Source organism: Corylus avellana, chromosome 5, assembly GCF_965113065.1.
Source record: "Corylus avellana chromosome 5, dhCorAvel1.hap1.2, whole genome shotgun sequence".
In the NCBI taxonomy this organism is placed as follows: domain Eukaryota; kingdom Viridiplantae; phylum Streptophyta; class Magnoliopsida; order Fagales; family Betulaceae; genus Corylus; species Corylus avellana.
Genome location: NC_142494.1, coordinates 31,259,801 through 31,283,896, shown reverse-complemented (window position 1 = coordinate 31,283,896; position 24,096 = coordinate 31,259,801). Strand labels below are relative to the sequence as shown.

The 24,096-nt window shown below is 37.0% G+C and overlaps 3 protein-coding genes and 1 non-coding gene across 7 annotated transcripts; all 4 read right to left on the bottom strand.

Annotated features, from left to right (window-relative positions):
- Positions 1-6,395: 6,395 nt before the first annotated feature.
- On the bottom strand, positions 6,396-8,625 carry DRB3 (dsRNA-binding protein 3). Of its 4 annotated transcripts, none has more exons than XM_059594269.2 (4): positions 8,290-8,625; positions 7,778-8,093; positions 7,433-7,652; positions 6,396-7,348 (listed from the first exon to the last, which is right to left on the bottom strand). In XM_059594269.2, exons 2-4 carry the CDS (start codon positions 8,030-8,032, stop codon positions 6,552-6,554), a joined length of 1,272 nt encoding a protein of 423 aa, XP_059450252.2. In that variant the 5' UTR covers positions 8,033-8,093; positions 8,290-8,625; the 3' UTR covers positions 6,396-6,551. The 4 variants fall into 4 exon arrangements, with proteins under 4 accessions (XP_059450252.2, XP_059450253.2, XP_059450255.2 ...); XM_059594270.2 differs by having other exon boundaries at positions 8,299-8,625; XM_059594272.2 differs by having other exon boundaries at positions 7,778-8,025; positions 8,299-8,625.
- Positions 8,626-10,621: 1,996 nt separating this feature from the next.
- Positions 10,622-16,191, bottom strand: LOC132181245 (DHHC-type zinc finger family protein). The gene is made up of 5 exons (XM_059594373.2): positions 15,729-16,191; positions 14,133-14,315; positions 12,425-12,721; positions 11,590-11,823; positions 10,622-11,466 (listed from the first exon to the last, which is right to left on the bottom strand). Exons 1-5 carry the CDS (start codon positions 15,813-15,815, stop codon positions 10,933-10,935), a joined length of 1,335 nt encoding a protein of 444 aa, XP_059450356.2. The 5' UTR covers positions 15,816-16,191; the 3' UTR covers positions 10,622-10,932.
- Positions 16,192-18,165: 1,974 nt separating this feature from the next.
- TRNAE-UUC (transfer RNA glutamic acid (anticodon UUC)) lies at positions 18,166-18,237 on the bottom strand. Its single transcript has one exon. It is a non-coding gene; the product is annotated as a tRNA-Glu (tRNA).
- Positions 18,238-19,495: 1,258 nt separating this feature from the next.
- On the bottom strand, positions 19,496-23,979 carry CDG1 (Protein kinase superfamily protein). The gene is made up of 5 exons (XM_088516880.1): positions 23,856-23,979; positions 21,607-21,779; positions 21,296-21,485; positions 20,264-20,652; positions 19,496-19,870 (listed from the first exon to the last, which is right to left on the bottom strand). The coding sequence occupies exons 1-5, from the start codon at positions 23,977-23,979 to the stop codon at positions 19,496-19,498; spliced, it is 1,251 nt and encodes a 416-aa protein (XP_088373006.1).
- Between the last annotated feature and the right edge of the window lie 117 nt (positions 23,980-24,096).

The window sequence follows — 24,096 nt, the reverse complement described above, 5'->3', positions numbered from 1 at the left end:
GTGTAGTTTGCGCTGAGCAGGCTTAAGCTTTCTCCAATGTTTATGTTGCACATTATACTCATAAAAGATAACATAAGACTCATCATTATGAACTCTGTAAGCCACAATAATCCTGTCCGGATTCTCAAGAGCCGCAGAAATAATAATACGATTTCGAGACTTTGAAGGATAAATTGGAGGGTTAGGGACACCTTCCCATTTTTCATTCGTAGGGTCAAAAACCTCACCCCAAGGAGGAAAACTTTTTTCATGATAAGAAAAAGAATTACTAACATAAAGCTTACCGCCAATAACCGAAGCTTCCATGCTATATCTTGGAGATATCATAGGAGAAACAGGGACCCATTCCTTAGCGATACGGGGAGTAACCCGTAATTTGAAGACGTCCCGAATCCCCATTCGCGAGTAATAATCAGTCGGGCTTGTCCCACCAAAACAGTATATATGGGAGCCTAGAGCTGCTACGCTACCGCACACCGGAATTGTTCCTTTCCAAAAAGGAATGAGCGGTTTTTGGTAGGCCTTGTTGGGACCGCCGTCGGCATCAATAGTAATGGAATACCAATTCCAAAGCCGCGTCTCGATACGATTGTAGTTGTGCACACAGAAAACGATGTCGTAGGAAGAAGGAGAAAAAAGACTAGCATGAAGATTATATACATATGGTGACGGATACTGAGTTGATGATTCATAAATAGATGATCGAGTCCGCCATGGAGGCAATGGCGTCGCCGCGGCCACGGCCGCGCTGAGATGTACGTCCGTGGAGGATTTTTTATTCTCTTTCTTTGAGATGCCTTCTTCCGTGGAGGATTTCATCATCTGTCTTGTTTTTTGGGATGAATTCGTCCACGAGTATTTGTGAATAGACTCAATAGTGAAGAAGGGATCGGTAAGATTTTAGAAGAAGCGGCGGTGAAGACTGAAGAGAAGAAAAGGTTTGCAAAAATTATGATTGTTTCAGAGTTGGGCGTGAGTTTTGTGGGAGTGAAGGGCTAATTATGTCGGTGGAAGGAGAAAATACTAGTACTAAGCTTAGTTGGATTAGTGGGCTTTGGCCCATTTTACATTCTGCTTGAGTCATGAAGGTACCATCCATCTCAAATTAATTTCGTGTTGCCGCATATAACGACTCGACATGCTGCTGTATATGCGTTCGCTGAATTTCACCAACGAAACTGCACTCAAGCTAAAGAAACAGTTGTTGTTTTCACAAGGCTCTCAAATCCGTTCTTTTTTTTTTTTTTTTTTTTTTTTTCTTGTATTTTTCTATTCTTTGTACGTATTTCGTTTTTTAGCTATACGAGCCTCTTTTTCTATTTTTTATAGAGTTTTTCATTTCTTTGTCGACTACTACCGATAGTTGGGTTAGGTTTTTTTTACTGATTATTGATGGCTGGCCCGTGTTGGTAACCTCATAGGTTTTGTCCCGTTTATAGAACGTTGCCATATTTAACCACCTTCATTGACGGTATCAATTCATTTGATAGGTTGAGTCATTTATTTAGTACATTCTCAACTGTACTTAAGAAGGCTCTGTTGCCTTTGTATTTTATTTTCTTGTAATTCTCTTTTCCTCCACATTGAATAGAAATAACAAAAAATAAAAAAAAAATAAAAAAATTTCGGTTGCTGTTAAAGTCTATTAAACTGTTAAATGTATGTGAATCAAATGTTCTAAAGAAAAAGAGTAACGATACATGTCACCTCCTATTTTTCTTGTGTCATCTTAAAACTGATGTAACTTTTAAAATTACTATTGAATTTATGATAGATTACTAATTTATTTTGATCTAATGATTAATTTTGGGAAGAAACAAAAGAGACATGGAGTGATATTTAAAATTATTCAAAGAAAAATGTCAGATTATTAGACAAGATTATTTACCCTCTCATTGAACAGATCGAATCCTGATGTAGATTCCTTGAAAAACTTAATGTAGCCAGCTAGGGAAAGACCTGAATTTATGAATTAAAAATAATAATAATAATAATAATTTATACAGGTTTACACATCACCCATAGATTAAGTGATTTATCAAATGTTTCAATTCGGACCCGATTATACAAAATCCTGACATGTTAATTTCATGTTGAGTTGTGTTAAGTTCGCGGACTGTGTAAAAAATTGTAAACAACAAGCTACAAGTTGTAGTGCATACAAGCTGGTTAAACTATCATTAACTTTGTTTTCTCAATAAATGTTAAAGAGTTTATGTTGAAACAAATATCTAAGCTCGTTTGGTAAAGAGTTTTGTTGTGGGTTTTTTGTTTAAATAGTAATAAGAAGTGATTGATGTGATATAAAAATAATAATTATCATCAGACTTACAAGTCTAATTGGCAGAGACTTCCTTTAGAACCCTTACTCATCTGAAGGAAGGTTTTGCAATTCTGATGAGAATCAATAATCCCATACATCCGGCCCCTTAATTAACCGATTAGCCAAAATCTTGGTAATGCAATTATAAATGACATTACAACAAGATATAGACCCGAATATATTGATTAATCTCTCTGGTGACATGTTATATATTGTATTCGAAGTATTAACTGGCCTTTCCTAAATTTATTTTACATTTTATTACTAGCTACTTAATTCTTATATTTTCCTACTAGGAGAATTAATTCTCTAACCTATGAATACTTGAAGCCTAAACATTAGGCAACACAGGCAAGTGCTGGTAGTACGGAACCTCATCCTCATGTGAGTTCAACTACCAGCTACCATCTCATTCCTCCTGGCCTGGAGCAATAGACCATATATTCAACAATTAATTAATATGCCTTTAGATGTTATAATCCCTGGACATGCATACCCTCCCTGCTTGGATAATTCATCAAACATTTTCTTCATCATTAGAATTGAGTTCAAACATATATGACGTTTTTACAATTTACTCATGAAAACAAAAACAAAAATTCTAATAGATCTCCAAAACATTCATAAGTTGAAACACTTGTCCCAATCTCACAAAAAGAAGAACAGATAACTCTAATATTCTTTGTCATTAACTCTAATATTCTTCAATTTCTTAATTTGTAGCGACCTTCTCGTGCAAGTCTATTGTCATAACTCTCTTTGCCCTCATCACAAAACCGCACTTCCTTATTAGGCCTGCAAGTTTAATTCCCATTAGCACTTTACACAAAAATCTGACACATATATTTCCTTCTTAAATTCCCATGAGACTCGCCTAAAGGGGAAGGGGGCATTTTAATTTTTCAATATTTCAAATCAAATGAGAAAACGAAAAAAATCTTACCGTACAAAGGAAAATGATAACCGAGAGAATCTTTCTGATTCCATCTCAAATTCGTGATCCCACACAACTGATATTCCCAAAGTCTTCTCATCGAGCATAGGAGAAATATCAATTAGAAGATAGCGAAGATAACCATAATCATCTGAACGTTGTAAAAGGCAGAACCTCTGCTTCTCAATATGGATGAAGTCAGGACGACGGCCACGTTCGTCGTTCCACACTGAATAGTCTTGGAAAAAAAATCTTCCGAAACCATTTAGACACCCTTCCAGCCACATATCCAAATCCAAATTGTATGCAATAAATAGTAAATCATCTTTCACTTTCATGCCATGTTCAATCAAGTATAAAGTATTATTAACACTTACACAATTTTTTAGCCAATAATCTTCGGTCATGTCATGACACATAGGGTGGAGCTTGCGCTTAGTAGGCGTAAGCTTTCTCCAATATTTATGTTGTACATTATACGCATAGAAGATAGCACAAGACTCATCATTATGAACACTGTAAGCCACAATAATCCTGTCTGGATTCTTAAGAGCCGCATACATAATTATACGATTTTCATACTTTGAAGGATAAATTGGAGGGTTAGGGACACCTTCCCATTTTTCATTCGTAGGGTCAAAAACCTCACCCAAATGAGGAGAACTTTTTTCATGATGAGAAAAAGAATCACTAACATAAATCTTACCGCCAATAACCGAAGCTTCCATGCAATATCTTGGAGATATCATAGGAGAAACAGGGACCCATTCCTTAGCGATACGGGGAGTAACCCGTAATTTGTAGACGTCCCGAATCCCCTTATGGGGCTTGCTTGTCCCACCAAAACAGTATATATGGGAGCCTAGAGCTGCTGCGCTACCGCACGCCGGAATTGTTCCTTTCCAAAAAGGAATGAGCGGTTTTTGGTAGGCCTTGTTGGGACCGCCGTCGGCATCAATTGTAATGGAATACCAATTCCAATGCCGCGTCTCGTTGTGCACACAGAAAACGATGTCGTAAGAAGAAGGAGAAAAAAGACTAGCATGAAGATTATATACATATGGTGACGGATACTGAGTTAATGATTCATAAATAGATGATCGAGTCCGCCATGGAGGCAATAGCGTCGCTGCCACTGCCGCGCTGAGATGTCCGTCCGTGGATGATCTTTTCTTGTTTTTCTTTGAGATGTCTTCTTCCATGGAGGATGGTAAGAACCGTAGATCTTATCGATTAATATCAGAGAACAACCAAAGAAAAATAAAAGAAAAATATGACCTCTTCGAGGGGTTTAGCCTCCACAATTTGCTTGTAGCAATTGATTGAAATTGTTATTGAATGTCTGGCCTATAAAGGCACTTACATTGCTTTTTATAGAGTAGAAAATAATCCTAATCTCAATAGGAATAGGATTAATAACCCTAATCCTGCTAGGAGAAGAAAGGGTTGAACACAGGGCTACGTGGCAGCATTTCATTAGCTGATTGCGGAAGTGGGCCGTTTCAGCACATGGGCTCGTGCAAAGTGAGAGTAACGAAACTGGGTACTTGTTAGTTGTATTAGAGGCCCAACCTTTGAGAACCTTGGCAATTCTCTAGTTGGTTTTGTAGTTCATTCTAGAACAAGGCTGGCCCAAACCTATAAAAATCATTCAATCATATTAACCTACAAAGAATTAGCGAAGAGAAGAAGAGCTTTTCGTGGGAATAAGAGGGTGAGAAGGGCTTACAGCGCGAGTGAAATTGCTGAAGGCGACTTGGGGAAGAGGAGTCAAATTTATAAAAGCACCCACCGCCAAGTTAGTTCGAGAAAGGGTTAAACGCAGGGCTACGTGGCAGAATCTCATTGAAAGTGGGCCGTTTCAGCACATGGGCTCGTGAAAAGTGAAAGTAACAATACTGGGCTAAGGTGGCAACCAAGTGGGCTAACAAGCTGGGTACTTGTTAGTTGTATAAGAGGCCCAATCTTTGAGAACCTTGGTAATCTCTAGTTGGTTTTGTAGTTCATTCTAGAACAAGGCTGGCCCAAACCTCAAATTTGGCCATTATCTTAAGCTCCGTTTGTTTCGATATAAAATAATTTTAACAGAAAATATTTTCTGGCATTTAGCGCAGACAGAAAACCACTAAAAAAAATGAACCGAGTTTTCTCCTAATCATTCTATCTCAAGGCTGGCCCAAACCTCAAATTTGGTCATTATCTTAAGCTCAAGCTCCGTTTGTTTCAATATAAAATAATTTTAACAAAAAATATTTTCCGGCACTTAGCGCAGACAGAAAACAACTAAAAAAAAATGAACCGGAGTTATATCCTAATCATTCTATCTCCTTTATTTATAGCTAGCCGGACAAGGATCCTCGTTATTTTCATGATAAATAATTTATTTTATTGCATTTAACCGTATACATGATACACATTATTTAAAAATTTAAAAATAACATAACAATATATTCGTCACTTAACATTATATACACCAATGTCGTCTTGACTTTTGATCCCCTCTCTTGGGGGCTACTTACGAGGGTTTATCGGTGGGCTTAGCGGTCCACATTCTTAAAATGGACTATGGCTAACATACCCATTGGACAGCTAGTATTGCAGAACATGGTTTTCCACGCTAGCCCTTACCATAACGGCTACTTTTCTTTCAAAATCTCAGAAAAATCCAAGCATTTTTTACTATTCCCTATGTACAGTCACAGTTTAATATAGAAAGAATAACAGCTAGAGAGAGAGAGAGAAGAAAAGGCTAGAAGAAAAAAACCAATAAAAGGAGAGGATAATAAATGAGAGGAATAAGATGAGGAAGAGAATCTCTCTCCCTCTCTCTCTGTGTGTTGTTGTGTCACTTGTGTGTGGAGGAAGCAGAAGGGGAGCATTAATGGTGAAGACAGAGCCATTAAATATTTCTGGGGCAACTTAATTACTAGCCTTTATCGCTGAAATTGTCTGTTCGCCCTCTACAGATTGCCTTCATTGCTACCCCCATCTGCCCCCCAACTCTACACTCACTTTTTCTCTCCCCCTCTTATCTTCTGCAACCCACTCCCCCAGATCTCATTTATTACGCTCCCCCTCTCTCTCTCTCTCTCGCTCTCTGTGTTCACTGTGTCTGTGTGGGTATCTGTGAATAGTAAATACATGTCAAGATGAAAATTATATTATATTATCTTTTACAAAATTTTACCATAGACCCCGTCTCAAGGGCCAATAGCAAAAGTTCAGAGAACAACCCAACCCATCGAGTAAAAGTGGCAGAAAATGGTAACCGCAGGTTGTTTTTACCTCATTAACTCATAACTGTAGCTTGTTGAACTCAGAACTGAGTTGGGTAGCTGATGAGACCTTTTCTCCTGTATGGGTGGACATTGAAGCAGTTAAAGCTGGTGATGGTGATGGTGATGGTGAAGTTTCTTTCACTGGTGGTGGTGGTGGTGCTGCACATACTGGGATCACTGATCTGATTTGAACGGCTGGGGCGATTCTGTGACCATGGAATTGAGATGAATCTTGAGAACCGAAACGCCTGGTTCTATCAAGCAGTGATGAAGCTGCAACATTCCCATTGTTGGACAAAGGAAATTGCCTGAATATGGAACTTGAATTGCTTGGACATTCCTTTTTCCCACCAAGCCACTCTTCCTCATCCTTTTGATGGTCTTCCAATGGAGGTGTTATAATTTGTGATCTACCTCTGACTTTAACTGGAATAGGCCTATTAGGTGAAGTTGGTGGTAACATCTTTGAAGCTGTTCTTGGTGGGAGAGGAGGCAGGAGAGACACAAAGCTGTTTTGTTTTTTGGATGGACCACCTTCTGGGACAAAGTCCATAAACAGATCCATAAGCCTCCATTGCTGATGATGCTGCTGTATATGATTACTAGATGTGGATGATGACGAAGAACCACAACTAATGTCTCTATGACTATGAGTCCTCACCATTCTTCTTTTCGCTTGGCTCTGATCCCTCCTCCTTACTTGTTTGCATTCATCTTTGGGCCTAAAATTTGAAAGAACCCTTGCCACGGCTGTCTGATCCTGTTCTTCAGTAGTGTCTGCTTCTTTATTTGTCAATGAACCCAAGTTTGGCACTGCATAGAAATGTACATTGATCATCATACATGTAGTATGGGAAAGAATTTTTTTTTTTTAAAAAAAATGAAATCAGAGTTTACATTTTTTAAGGGAAGACCAAGCTGCAATTGCAGCATTCTTCTCAGCTTGCTTCTTTGTCTTGGCTGGCTCACCAGTGAAATTCATGCCGGCAAGCTCTACAGTACAAGTGAAAATTGGGACATGGCCAGGACCTGATCTTACAGTGGTATATACAGGAAGGCTCAGTCCAGCTCTATGAGCAGTTTCTTGAAGGAGGTTCTTGTAAACACCAGTTTCATCCTTTTATTGTGTTTCACAAGAGAGGAAATCAAATGAGGAAAACTAAAGATGATGTATTATATGTTTCCAACCATTCAAGAAAACTAATCACATTAATTAGAGGAATTTTTTTCAGAGGAACTTACAAGAACTCTTGCAGTTAGAGACCTTGCAGGGCCTCTGGTGGACAGGACATTGAGAGCTACTTCAGCAGCTGCATGCTCTGCCTGTCTTAATGTGGTGCAATAGCTTGGGCTTTCAAAGATCTCACCGTTGAAATTCACAGAAGCTTTGAATCTTGGAGCATGATCAGGTCCTTCTCTGATACAGGCATAAGATGGCAGGTTGAAACAGCTTCTCTGTGCAAGTTCCTGCAGCTGATTCTTATACATATCTGCCATGAAAAACCATTCCACAGCAACCCAATCAAATCCACATCAATCCCTTCAATCCCCCATCATCCTAAAATGGATGGGGAAAAAAGAACACAAGGAAGACTATTATTTTAGAGAAAAAACCATTCACCCCCAAAAGGCCAAAACAAATACTAAAATAGCTTAGCAACTGATTTGTGAAGCAGAAGATACCAACCTAAAGAAAGAGTGTGAATGACATGAACAAAACCACTGAAAACTAAGACAAAAATCAAGGAACCCACCTACTTCACCTGTTTTCTCACACCTTCATTGGCATGAAACTCTGGTCTTTCAGGACAAAGCATTAGAGTAATACCTATGTCATCTATGAGGAAGAAATATCTGAGTGAAGTGAAAAAAAAAATGTCAAATTTGGAGCTCTGAGCTAAAAGCTCACTCTTTTCTTTTCTCTTTCTGAGTTTTTACCCAGTGGATTGATTCCATGACAGTTTTTAATTCAATTCAAACATTTTCCCAATACAGCACAGTTTTCTAGCAATGAAGAGCCAAAACCAGCTCCTCTCATTAGAAAGGGTAGTTATGACATTTTGGCACCATTCTAGATTATATCAGATTTACATAACACTCCCTACAATCCTTGAACATAAATTATGACAATGAGAGCCTGAGAGTTTTTTATTTTGCAAATTGCAATGCAACATCACCTTTCACCTTGGTCCAATGGTCCAATGGTCCTTGACCCTAGCAGTGCAGGCATTGCGTTGACTATACAGTTACCTCCCTCAGTTTGACTTCCAGATATTCCAAAATCACTATTGGGTGGTGGGCCATGAGAACCAGAGATCATATGGGCTTCGATATCGTGTTGAAATTGGATTAGCAAATGACTGGAAAGTATATTCTGACTCATTATCTTCTATTATTCTCAGCAACCCACTAGAGAAACTTATCCACCCCCAACGGACAAAAAGAAATATTAAGGATAGAAATTTTTTTTATTTTTTATTTTTGGGTAAATGTGGTTTAACCCAAATTCAAATAAATTCTTCGGTTTCAAAAATTATCACAGGGAGTAGATTATACTTTTATTTATATTCTATTCATAAAATTAATCGTAATTCTCGTAAAATCCTATCAAAATGTGATATTTATTTTATATGCCTAATTAATACTATTTAATTTTTTCTATAAAAAAAATGGGGCCATCACCACCCCGTATCGTCAAATGGGGGTGGCCACAATCATCCGTAACCATTTGAGAGTAACTCGACTACTCTTATTTGATCAAGAGTCTAGTCTTGAGAATTTAAAAAGTATGCTGAAATGATAATAATGTACATGTCAATGCTTTTATCCGTCTAGGTGATTAAAAAAAAAAAAAATCATTTCAATAGATGGATATAAGGATTATTTTGATAAAGGTGAAAATCAGATTGATATTTTTTTTAAACCGAAACCACGTGATCAAATTTGTGTTTAATCCGGAAATAAAACCTACAATGTATTCTGCAGTTCATATTTTTTACTTTAAAAGCATGATGCTAAACAAGAGAAAATTGTTATATATATATATATATATATATATATATATATATATATTAAGAAAAAAAACAATTATATATTTAGAAAAGATTTCAAACATCTACTTATACAATATGTGGGGGCGGATATAAAGAACTTTGACTTGTGGAAAACATGTGATCCGAAAACGCATTAAATTGGCGGCTGAGCTAAGTCTAGACACGCCAAGTGTGGTCCACATTGTAATTAATTCCTCTTTATTAATTATTATTACTATTATAAATTCTTTTAGAAACTATTGCCCCCACATGGAGACCACGTGGTTGGGTAAAGGCAAAATTAGACAAGCAAGGCCAAGGCCTTCCTCAAATACAACCAAAGCCAAATTAGACCTTCTGACATGGAAAAGGATCATTTTCATTTTCATTTTATATCATTTTTATTTAATGCACTTAGAAAAGTAATATTGTCTTTATTTTTTTAGGGGCAAATTTTTGAAGCAAATTTATCCTCCTAAATACACTAAATAAATACTTAATCCGTTTCCTTCCAACGTACATAACCCGGGAAATAATTTTTTTTGTACAAATTTTTTAAGAATAAATAATTAGATGGTTATTTACATTCTAGCCATGAGATAGAATGCATATAATCTTGGTTTACAAGAAGTAGAGAAAAATGAAAATACGAAAGTAGCCACTTTCGTCCTATAAACTCCAAATAATGCAAAAAAAAGACCAAGTCCCTGCAATTGGGCAAGTAATTGAAAGACGCTCCCGATTAAGCCCACATGGTTTCGAGTTGTCTAAACATTTGCCGAGACAAGTAAGTCCCAAAAAGCGCCTCTCACAAGTCACAATTACAATTGAGGCAGAAAAAATTGCAACCAATCCCGATCTATGCAAGAATCAAGCCACCCACTATTATAATTAATAATTATAGCATAGCAGGTTGGGTAAAGATCTTTTGGAAAGATCGGCCTGACCTACCTGTTAACTATCGACGCTAATGGACCGCAATCGCAGTCTAATTAGGAATCAAAGTATAATAGAAGACCCCTAGAAAGAGAGTGGGAGGGAGTAAGGCAGATAGTTGACACCAATTCCACAAAAGCAATACGATTAGACGCTAACTAATTCCACAAACTTTAGTACAAAATCATGACTGACGTAAAGCTCACTCATACAACAACACACCATTTCCTTCCTAAACGCACAAAGGCCAAACCAACACTGAAAACCCCCCACTGCCAAATCGAAGTTACTCCATTTTGCACATAATCTTAATGTGGAGAGTTGAGTGACCGATCGTGAAAACCTTAATTGACCCACTCTACAGCAACCAACCAACCAAATCAAATTCCAATTTCAATTCCCTGAGTCCAGTTATCCATCACACATTGGCTATGAATGCCGGTTGTTCTCAGTTGTCAAGTTGCCGCTGCTGCTCCCACCAACACGGTTTGGCTCCCCAACTCTAGCGGCCAAAGCAAGAACTTCAGGTGACATTTCCCAGCTTCCACTTTTCCTTCCCCAACTGGATCGCCTAGGATGCATTCCAGCACCAGCACGATCCCCTGTGTCCTCTACCGTAGTCCTTACATCTGGAGAAATTTCACCTAATTCGCCATCCTTTATGTTCATGCGATCATTGTTGTTAAGTTGCCCTTCACAATGATCTGCCCCGGGACCCATGTCTCCCCATACCGTTTTCCTGCCCATTTCTATGTCCTCCACAGCTTTCCCCATGTTTGGACTCATAAAACCCCCACCCACTGTCCTAGCAGGTAACCCAGGTTCCCTTGGCACCTTTGCCCTGAAATTGTTCTTGGAGGGGGAAATGCTGGTGCAAAATATTTCCTTGAAGTTTTCCACCACTCCTTTGTTATAAGGATTAGCTCGCCGATCATATCGATATCTGAAATTTTCATAAGTAGTCTGCAAAAGCAACACAGATAAATAGAAATTTGTAATGTTACCAATGAAGGAAGTAAGTTTAATGCATGCCCATACGATTCTACAGTATAGGGTTGTGACGTAAAGATGATGTGGGTCTCTTACCTGATTTGTGCTGATGAGATATAAATGAAAGGCAGTAAGGCCACCAACAAACCACATGGATATGAACGTGTAAACTATTAGCACAATGGAGGCAGGTGTTTTGATCATTGCTTTCCAAATTGTCGTCTGATCTTCTCCCATGATCTTCCTTATGTAGACCCAGCAGAAGGCAAAGACATATATACAAAGAAGGGTAGTTGAGAAGACAAACATGAAGAAGAACCGGTAATTTCGCTGCAACCAGAATTGAGAGTTTTCAGATACACTATCCAGAATCGAAGGATTGGACATCACCCATTCAGCTTATAACCAGAAATATGAATCAGTTAACATCACAATTAAAGTTCGAATTTTAACTATACTGATATTTCATCGATTTTTCAGTTATGACTATCTTTAGTTCAGACTGGTAATCCAACAAGATCCAACTCTTCTCAGCTACCACATTGAGGTGGTTCCTGCATTGAGATCTAGTGTTTTCTCTGCAAGGTCCCCCAAGATTAAGCAAAACTGAAACTCATCTTACTAAGACTAACTATTTCCCTTTATACGAAGAGAAATTTCATGACTGGAAAAATACAAAAGTACAACCATCTATCTTCCAAACTAATACTGAAGACTAACCACCCATGATCCATGATATGCTGTGCTTTACCAATGCCACTTCTTCTTTTTTATTAGTATTTTTCCTTTCCTTTTCTTTTTTACTTCTACAGCCTCCACCGAAAAAAGGAGAAAACAAAATGAAGAAAAGAAAAGAACTACATAGTAAACATATAACAGATTTTCGGAAATGACTACCATAAAAGATGACTCCAGAGACAGGCTCACTTACCAGCCCAATACACTGCCCAACCCAGGGGCAGTGGTGATCAAATCGCTCTACGCAGTTATTGCAAATTGAACAGTGTGAGCACCGAGGAGGTCTATAAAGCATGCAGGTATCACAGTATTTAATCTTTACAGAGATCCCATTAACCTCCACTTCCTTAATGCGAGGCAAGCGTAACTGAGGAGTTTGGCCAGCCCCAACTTCTACACTCCCATCAAAGCTTTCTGGCTCTGGAGGATGCGCATTGCGCGGAATTATACCCGGATCTCTTCCAGAGGTTAGCAGAAGAAGAATTAAAACCTGAAAAACAAAGCATGCTAATCAGCTTATACGTCAGTACGACAAAATGCAAATAGTGTTAAAGCTTGGGAAATATAAAAACTTGTCCACACAAAGACCCAACCCAAAGATCGAACAAAATAATTAGAGGCTTTCTCTTTTGTGACAAGGAACCCATCTGTGGACATTTTCTGTGCAGAAGATTTGGCCAATTACTGCCTCAAAGTACATTGATTTATTCATATATCTAAGTATCTACTTATTTATGTCAATGGTTCCTCCTAGGATATTTGTGGCAATACAATAAAACAATAATATGGCATGCACAGCAGTGCTGTCATTATCCACACATACAGATTAATCAATCCACTCTTACACGCAAACACACACAGGCACAGGCAGTAATAAATCAATGGCTTTGAGGCACGTGCATTAAAGAAAAAAGCTTGACTACAGAAATCCATGAGGTTCTACTACCTGCAAAAATTCTGAACCGTTACCACCATAAAAATATCTCACTTCAATTGCCCTCCTACACCACTCAACATGCTTCTCTCTAGTTTTCATAACTAGAGGCGGCATATTTTGTCCATCACTTAGAACCTACATATTTTTGACACTCCCTCCCCTAAAACATTGCTCTGCATATTCTTGTTCGGGTCAGCTCTCGGCAGGCCAAATAGTTCTGATTCCAACAAATTGTCCACACTTAACTTTTCTATGAATTTCTGTATGGGCCAGTCCAAGCAAAAAACAAACAAATTGATGGCTTTTGGAACATCAGTTTTTATGTGTCCAAAACAAGCCATATAATCATCCACTCCCTTCTTTCTCTCCTCTCTTGGGACAGATGTGGAGGCCTCATTAAATATGCTACAGGTGCTTGGTTGGTGGGATTTGCCAAGGGCAGTTTACCAAAATGGCAGCTGTAGGCCCCAAGAAAGGCTGGTCCTAGAAAGACAGAAGGGCTTACAGGAATTGTACTGAGAACTCAGTGTATCATATCTCACTCATGATACTGGATGAGCAAAATGCCAAAAAAGCTCAGTGTTTAACATGTAGAACTTTCTAAAAAAAAATTGGAGATTGTAATGAGCTGATTTATTTTGTGTCTTGGTAAAACCCTCGTGGTTTAAGACTTTTCTGTATCCTGACTTAATCAAGGTTGCTACACCACATTCTATAGGTATGTGAACTGATAAAGTGTTGCTAAAAAGGGGAAAGAACATACAATATAACATTACTGAGGCTATTGATTTCATAGAAAATTGAAGTCTACCTTATGAGTGAGAAGAATTTTAAAGAAAACAGGTCTTACGACATTCGTCAAACATTGACAATTTTGGGGATAGTAAAAAATGTAAAAGAAAGTAACAAATTCTGTGTGTGTGTGTGTGTGTGTGTGTGAGAGAGAGAGAGAGAGAGAGCTCACATATACTGTGAAGACAACAGCAACAACCATTACTGATGTTCCCAAATGATGAGAAAAGTCATCCAACAGTTTTCTGGCAACAAAGACGCAGAAAACTGCTACAGGAGCAACAATAAGGAATATGGTCAATCCAAGAGATCTTACATCTGGCCCAAATATGAACATTCCCTGAAGGAAAAATATCTGTAAAAGAGAAATGAAAATGATAAGCACCTCAGCAGGAGCATAGAATTTTTTCTTCATAGTCAAAATGCAGTTTCAGACCTCTAAACTAGAAATATCAACAGCACCCCAGCCAATCCTCACCCCCCCCCCCCCCCCCCCACAAAAAAAAGAAAGAACCCGGAGGAGGAGAGAGAGAGAGAGAGAAAGAGAAGGATGCAGTCTAAAACAGCCCTCAAAGACCTTTTCATATAAATAGCATTTGAAGCTGAAGTGTTTAAATCATATAAAGCATTATGCTGAGTAGATAATCCAATCAAGTTAAGGAGGAAACTCTTGACAATAAAGATGTATTGTTTGTTTTCAGCATCTAAGGCTACCTATGCTACTAAAATTTAAGACAAAATACCAACTAAGAGACAAGGGCTCTAAAAAGTTAATGTTGTTGAAGACTGATTAGAGACACTACTCAAGAACATAGTAGAAATTATTGGGTTTAATTTATTGGGCAAGCAAATTTATATAATTGCAAAGGAGTCAATTGAGATGGTTTGAATAAACTAACTCATGGCGAGGATCATGAATAGAGGATATCTTCCTTCTCCACTAAAATTGCTACCAACTTATTTGCATTGTCCTCGAATCAGTACTGGTAGGAAAACAATTAACCCAAAATTGCCTACAGGTATTTACCAATAGACTAAACAAAACACGAGTAGGTTTATCTGCCTTACACAATCGCTTCACAACAAGACCCTTCTTAAAGAGATGACAGATGCCCAATAATTTCAAAGGCACAGCCGGAGCCTCACCTCAGGCAGCTTGGATCCATAGCGATATGCTTTCTAAAAGAGAATCACTCTATTTGCTTATTATCCATTTAAATGGCTTGTCTACAGTTGTAGCAACCGTGCGTCAAGCATTATGAGTTGAATTTTACTCGTGTGGCCAAATTGGAGCTCTTATTTGAAACTGAGACAAGCAAAGGCATCTCATTCTAGTCCGCAACTAAAAACATTTTCAAAATCAATCAAACCCACATGTCATGATCTCTTTCTTTCTGTTCTTCTTGACTTTCCTTCTTTTTGAAGACAAGGCTATCGCTTTCTTCCTAAACCTTTATCCAAACACTACCCAAATCAGCACTTAGTTTACCAAAACAAACCCACCAAATCATAGCCCTCTATGCTCAGATGGGTAAAAATGTAGTAGTCATATTAGGTAATACTGGAGAAAAACTCAATCAGATTCCTAATTAATCAAAGATTTTTTAAAAAAGAAAAAGAGAGAAAAAAACCAATGTTATTGAACAATAACATCAATCAGATTTTTATTTATATCAAAATTAGAGAATAATGATAACAATAAACAGAGAAATATACATTAAGAAACAATAAGCTAATTTCCAAAGGAAATTAGAGAAACGAAACTTACATTGCTGCCTTTCCAAGCTTGGTAGACCCGTAAATCAGTGGATCCGGACCCCGGATCGGGACGCTGAGGCGGAGGCACCACGTACATACCGTATATCTCTCTCTCTCTCTCTCTTTTGGTGTCTCAGCTTAAGATCCTCTAAGCCAAAAAGAGGGTCAAAAAGCTCAATCGCTCACTCGCTTCTATGATTCGGGGCTCGGGGACATGGCCACATCAGATTTCCGGCGAGCTCACCGGCTAGTTTTGGAGACTCGCCGACAGCTCATGAGGGTTTGGCAAACACACACAGAGATAGAGAGAGGGGGGAGAGGGATTCTGTGACGGTGAGAGTGCGTTCGGGCTTTACAGCATGGTGGGGGTGACGTGGCGGGGTGAGATTGGGGGGTGAGTGAGATAGACCGGTTACGGTGGGTGGGACTTGACTGCCTTTCTTTTTGGCCCAGCAAAGAATGTGATGGTGAATGTGGTGAACGGTGATGATGATGGCCCCAACTCTCTCGCTGTTCCAAATGGACCTTTTCAATCATTCCAACTTTATTTTTATCCATCCACCCAAGCATTTAAATATTGGGATATTATACATGGAAGGCCTACAATTAAGTGAGCTGAAAATAAATCAAATTTATTATTTAGGTTTTTATATTCTATTTTAATTTAGTCTTTAAATTTTTAATTTGGACAATTAAGTTTTTCAGTTTTTTTATTGTTTTAAATTGGGTCTTCGGTCGATTTACGGTATAATTATTTAATATAATGTTATATCAAACCAATCAATTAATATTATGTGATTTTTGTTTGACATGTTATGTACTCAATATATGTGTTACGTGGCACTTGCTGTAGTTACCTGATGTGTCAAACGAGAGGCAAATGGTATTAATTAATTAATTTATTTATTTATTTATTTTGACATGTCTACACAAGAGAAGGGTATTAATTTTTTGGAGACAAGTGGTATTAATTTATTGGTTTGACATAACATACCCTTAATTAATTAGACATTAAGTTGAGGAAAGAACCTATTTAAAATCATGGAAATACCCAAGAATCTAGTTGTCAAAATCTAAAAAACTAGGGACTAAATTTGATTTTTCCCAAAGTTATAGCCTAGTCCTAAATGTTGGGACATCACACAAGAGACAAATTCTTTGAAGATTTCTTCGGTTTACTTTATTAAATTGACATATGTCTTTAAATAAGGTAATTCTCAAATTAATAGAATTAACAGAACATTTGATTTTAAGGACAAATGTATGTGAGAATGTCTTCTGGTTATTATTATTTTTTTTTTTTTACAAAAATACACGTGAGAATTGCATATTTTAAGGACGAATGTCACTATAATAGACTAAATTAAAACAATTTTATCCAACTCAATTTAAAATTTTTATTTTTTTATTTTTTGGAAAACTGCATACCAGAGAATGGCATGGGATGCAGAGGTTGAAATAAACTTCATTGTATTGTAGTTTATTATACGCTTACATGCTCTTGGTGATTAAATTGGATTGGGATTTCATGGACTTTGTTATAAAATTGAAGACATTAGCCGGATAGAGTTGAACAAAGAAATGAAAAGCTGTACGTAACCTGTTACGTATGATGTTGGTGGGTTTTTATATAATAAATTTTAGTATTATATGTTGTTTAGTGCAAGTTTCATGCACTTGTTGAATTTTCTTATTTCATTGATATTATAGGCAGTTGGACCCAAAGTCATTTGATGAAATCATTAAACCAATTATTTTAGTAAATTAAATACCCATATTTACCAACTGCCAATAAAGTCAAATGCTTATTCTGCCCTTAAATTAAACACCCATATTGATGACGCCCTCAATGTCAATAATGGATGCACCTGCTGATTAACATATACTTTTTTTTTTCTTTTTATCTTTGGCGGATAAATTTGACCAACTGAGCTATCTTAATAACATGTGATTTTTTATATGTATTTTTACATTATATGCTCTAAGAACATAAGTAAGTTGTATAATTGGGTTGATTTGGTCTTCTCTAGTATTGGAGGCTGACTAATATATTTGGTTATTTTTTTTATAAAAGATAAAAAAAAAAAATTGTTGGGAGCACGTGGGCCTAGGCTTTTCCCAATTGTAAAAAGAAAAAGTGATAAAGTGGGCTTGCTTTCTATAAAAACTGCTCCACCTAATAAATTAGGTAATTTAGATGAGCAAAAGAATCCTAACCAGTCATAGTGTGCGCAGGGTCAAAGTTTGACATGTTGTTTCTTTAACTACAATTGAAGTTTGAACAACATATCGTCGCTGATTTTGCCTAAAACGTTGATCGTATTTGCTTATCTGGAAACTATTTTTGCTCTTGGATGTGTGTGTGTGTGTTTTATATTTCGTGCAACTGGCACTTTGTGTTTTCAAGGTCTCAAAAAAATAAAAAAAATAAAAAAAATCCAAAAAGGTTCCGTTGCCGGGAATCGAACCCGGGTCTCCTGGGTGAAAGCCAGATATCCTAACCGCTGGACGACAACGGAGCCGTGTTTGAGAAGCAGCTCGAATATTTATATTTATATAACTTACCAGTACCCAAGCCTCAACGCCATCGCTAGGCACCAGGCTATTACGCATTCGCATGGATCCTTGAAGGGAAGATGAAGCGTAGCCTTGAAGCAATTTGTCTATTTGATCCTTGCAAGCTCACCACCTTTGACATACTCAAGCAAAGGTCCCAAGTGGAGGATTATACTAGTTTTAAATCACAAGTGGCTGTTAAAAAGGAATAAAATCATAAGTGGCAGTCTGGAGAAAAAAAAAAAAAAAATCATGTGGCAGACAAACATTCATAAACGGGCAATGCACATGAATCTAGGTTGCAGAAGCATTTTGCCTTCCAATTGAAGTTATTGACATTGGTACAAAAAAAAAAAAAAAAAAAGTTGTTGACATTTGTATCTAAAATAATTAGAGACTAAAAACGGAGCGTATTTTAAAAGCCCTAGTTATGTTTGAGAGATTGATACTTTGAAGAATTTTTAGTAAGTCCGTAATATGGTATGTTGGGACACTACAATTTTTTTCAATACAACCTATTAAACCAGCATTTGTCATTTTTATTATGATTATTAGAATATTTGATTCTCATATGTCTTTTTAACAATATATTTGAGAATGACATATGTCAATTTAATAAATTGAATTAGAAAAATTTTGTCTAGCCCAAACTTGGATGTAATTGCACTTTGTCCATTTTAAAATGGAATTTTATTGTCGGCTCCAAATTTGTTCCGTGGCACTACCTTTATAAGAGATCAAATTAAGCATTTCATTAGATGAGTTGACAATCAATCCAATGAAAGAGATATATTGCACTTACCAAAAGCAAAAAGGGAAACAAAGAAAGGGAGATACAGATAAATGCTAGAAATTATATTTTTATTCCGATGTTGATGTGTCAATTTTAATCAACCTTTGAATTATTTATTTATTTAAAAAAAAAAGAACTGATCAAAGGGTTTGTTGGAACTATTAAATTAACATTGTTCGTAAAATAAAAATGTAGTTTCTAGTATATATTGGCTAAAGGAGCATCAGTTCATCAACGACGTGATCATGCACCTCTGCCATGCTGGACCTATCAACCTTTCTTATCCCCTACAAATACAATCTCCTTCAAACTAACCTATGGTATCAACCCTGTATTCTTTTGCACTTAATTTTATATATATATATATATATATATTCTATTTATTCTCCAGATTCCAATGGCATAATTCCTGTATACTCAGTAAATAGTCAACTATGTGTATATAAGCCATCAGCAGCAGCAGTATGTGTGCTTTGTCGTTGCTTTTCTCTCCAACTCTCTCCCCACATTTTGGCCTCTGCAACAGCTTGGTCTCTGTCTAACATCTTTGTTTCATTTGGTGAGTTATCTTCAGTGGGCTTAATGGCAACCTTGTTAGCCCTATTGGGGCAATACCTGCAGGACGCAAGGTAGTTCATAGCAGCCACCACATCCTGCATTGAAGGCCGATTATTGGCGTTTTCTTGGAGGCACAAGATTGCCACATCTACAGCCTTCTTCAAGACAGATTCTGAGAACTGACCTCTCAGCACTGGATCTGCTAATTGCACAACTTTCGTACGGTCTTTCAATGAAGGACGTGCCTACAAACACAAGGAATGAGAATACACTCAGATTAACTAATGAGTCAGAGGAATTTCTCTCGGCCTAATTTGAAGAAAAACTTTGTTCACGTCTAACTGACAAAATGAATAGATCCTTTAAGACCATGTAGATAAACATGCCAACATGCAAACCTCCACAGTACTAATCATATTCATCCAGAGATTACTAATTAGTTGGAATTAGCAATTGCTATGGGAGATTACTAGAGAAGGTAATTACTTCCTCTGGTGTGTACATCTCGTTATGCTGACTCTACAGACAAAATACTCTGAGCAAAATGTGAAATTGACATTTTCCTTTGACAATCTAAAAAAATATTGTAATCCTTTCAGCAAATTGATAGAAACCTAGATTGAGATTAAGTGAATTACCCATTCAACAAGATGTCTATCATGACCATGGCCGTCATCCAGTGCTTTACGTCCAGTAATCAGCTCCAACAAAACGACCCCGAAACTGTAGATGTCAGATTTCATTGTCAATTTTCCACTTGTAGCATATTCAGGGGCACAGTAACCTTGGGTGCCCATAACCCTGGTGGAGACATGCGACTTATCACCACTTGGACCAAATTTTGCAAGCCCAAAGTCAGAAAGTTTTGGGTGGAATCCCTCACCCAATAATATGTTGGATGATTTCAAGTCCCTGAATATAACAGGAGGGTCTGCTTGATGGTGCAGAAATTCCAGTCCTTTGGCTGCACCAGCAGCTATCATCATCCTTGTGTTCCAGTCTAAAGGCTCCTTTTCTGGAGGAAGATCTGCAGAGCAATCATGGGATCACATACATTCACTAGAATATAAGTATTGTTAATCAACAACCTTATCACACATATGCATGTAAATTTGAATTACATTGGTTTGAAGTAGTTTCAGAATGTATTATTCTTTTTCCCCTGTACTCTCTCTACTCAGGACAATGAAACAAGACTAACATTTCTCAGGAGCAAAATTGACAGCTTGTGTTATTGCATTACAAATGTAGCCTAGGCTAGATCTCAATCCCAACCCTGAGTTGAGGGAGGCCCAAGTTCTTGAATCATCAGAAAGTCTAAGGATACAACTTTCCAACTGAGTTTGAACTTCAATCTGATCAGGCATCTTTTATACAGAAAAATGATAAATCATCTTATATTGTAAGAGAAGTATGCAGGAATGACTGCACAGATTCATTGCCAATCCATTTATTTTCAATTTTGTATTTTAGATGAGAAATTCGTGTTCTTCCTTTTTTTTTTTGAAAATTAAACCAATCATAAGAAAATTTGTCTCAAACTTTTTTTGGGGATTTTAATATAATACTAATGATCTGAGCTTTTATGGGGTAAATGTAATGATCTGGTTTTGAAGATATAAGAAACTAAAAATTGGGTCATAAAACCTCAGAGGCATCTAATATATTACCATGGAGGTGATCTTCCAAGGATCCTAAGGGCATATATTCATATACAAGAAGACGCTGGTTCCCTTCAGCACAGTAACCATACAAAGTGACGAGGTTAGGATGACGCATAAGAGAGAGCATGAGAACCTCCACTAGAAACTCCGAGTCCCCTTGGAGACCTGAATGGTCAAGTTTCTTAATAGCTACAAGCTGCAAACAACAGATTCTTCATGTCAAAATAAACAATAAATTAGATGAACATATAAACCACTACTCTTGTAAGAGAATTGAGGTCCAGAACAAGAAGCATGTCATCCACCAAGAGAGTTACCTGACCATTCCTTTCTAACTTTCCCTTGTACACATCCCCAAATCCACCCTGTCCAATGAAGCTTTCATCCCTAAAGTTATTCGTTGCGGTCGCAAGCTCTCGATAGGTGAATGTCGGAGACTGGCCAGGATTATTTGACTTGTCTTTTGGGCATGATGATCCTAGTCTTGATTCTATGTTGAATTTTGAACAAGTACATTAACTTCTACAATTTCCATACACAGGCAGAAAGTATATCTAAAAATACAGGGAAGAACTTTATCATGTCAATTTGACTATACACGAGTTCTAAGCCTTTCAAATTCAGTAAATTATGCAAAGTTCTCTAACGAACAAATCATGATTCTAAACAAATCAAATAAGTGAATAGCTTTCATCCACAATTCATCTATGAACGTATTCAAAATGAGAAATGCTAGGAGTATTAACTCTTTTACTAAGAGAGACTTACTAAACTAATGTGTAGTTCATTCTTTGGATAAAAATAAAATAATTAATTAAAAGAAATGTAACGAGTACCAATGAATAGGCTACACACCAGTTTAGCAAGCTTCTATTAGTAAAAAAGTTAATACCCCTAACATTTATCATTCAAAATAGCGTAGCTCTCAAGTGAGGATTTCACTTAGATTTCCAAAACATATGAGATAGCCCAGCGGCAAGAAAGAAATCAGAGCATATTGAAATCAACGAAGGTGTTCAATCAGCCTACTACATCTATGGAGAATCATATCAACTGATTTGTCAAGAGTTTTTGTCAAGGGTGAACACATATGCGGACTGCAGTAAAGTAAAGAAAAATAAATGAGATAGAAATATGAAGCAACTTATAGATTACTGTTTCAAGCAAAGGGATTGTTTGGGAAAATGAAAGAGGTTTCCGGTTAACAGAAGAACCAAACACAGCCTCGACAAATATATGAGCAACATCCGTGCATCACAAACCACAAAACCACAAATTAAGACTTTTGAAAAAGTAAGAATTGTGGAAGTAAAAACACATGGTTTTGCAGTCATGTCATTGTTCAAATCATGTATTCCAACCAAAAGATAAAATGCTCACAATGCCAAATTCAGACCTAAAAATCCCAGTAGTTTTAGTCTGATCTCGATGATAGGACAAGGTGTCACATTTCTCTACACTGTTAGGCTAATACAGATGCTTAAAATCTTGACAGAAGATGGTAAAGCATAGTGACCTTTCCAAAGATTTGTCCCATTTCGTACAGGGAATACAAGATGCCCACTTCCCAAGTGTATACCATTCAACAAACAGATCATTTTTGGTCCAAGCAATGACAAAGAATACATGGTCTTAATTTATTAATGAGGATTGTCCCTTTCTCTTTGTAAAGTGAAATGCTATTGGCTGACATGACTGGGTCCATTCAAAATCAAGTAAAATCTGTCGTGCCTTTCTCAAAGCTGTGTTTTTCTAAGATTGTATAAGTGCATTCTCCAGAGTACTCTATTAGAATATAAATTAAATGATTAAGTTCATCCATTCCTATCAACTTAAGCTTTTGGAATAAGTAGTAATTTAATATGATATCTCAAAAGCTTAAGCTAATATGAAGGAATGAATTTTATTTAATCTATATTCTAACACGCTGCTCATCCATCTCGGTCATACACATTGAGTTAAATAACCACTATCTCTAGGATAAAGTTGCTGTTGATCCCTTGTTCTAATACTACTCATCCCTAAACAACTCAAGTAAAAGCGTCATGATCCTCAAGAACCCAACTCAAAAGGATTTACCCTTCAAAAAAAGGTAAATTTTAGTGAGTTTTCCACATTTCTGATATTTTATCTAAGGGTTCTTAAATGGTTTAGAGAACAAAGAGGATTGTGATATGGACTACAAAAACACAACAATGATACCAAAGAACTCAGACATTATATATACTCAACCAACAAGAGCCCCATTTATGTATCATAGAATGCTTAATTAGTACCATGGATTTTACTATAAAATCTAACATCAAAAAACCATTAGAGCTATATTCTCCAGACTTGGCTCAATACATTAGAATCCAAGTGATGTCAATTAATCGTCGCCCTTAATTATAAACAGCCCAACAAATATACATAAGATTGGGAAATATGTTAACAAAAATCTGAAGAAAATGAACGTGCATGGTAAACCTCAAGAAACCCATCAAAAAATCAAAAGCAAAATACCAACGAACCATATCAACGTAACCCATAAGAAAGTTAGTTTGCATATTAATTAATACAAACTCACCAGAAGATGATGCAGGAATTTTTCCTGCAGGCTTCCGATTGTCCTCAACGCTTCTGACCTCCTCGTCCTTCACCTTTAATTCCTTCCCTTTCTTCCTCACCCCGAAACAACCGAAATAACCCATTGATTCTCTCTCCCTAACAACACCAAAAACGTTTTAATTCAGACAAAGAAATCCAACAACATTTTTCATACACCATCAAATCAAAACGAGAACACTCACAACAATCACACTGGGTAC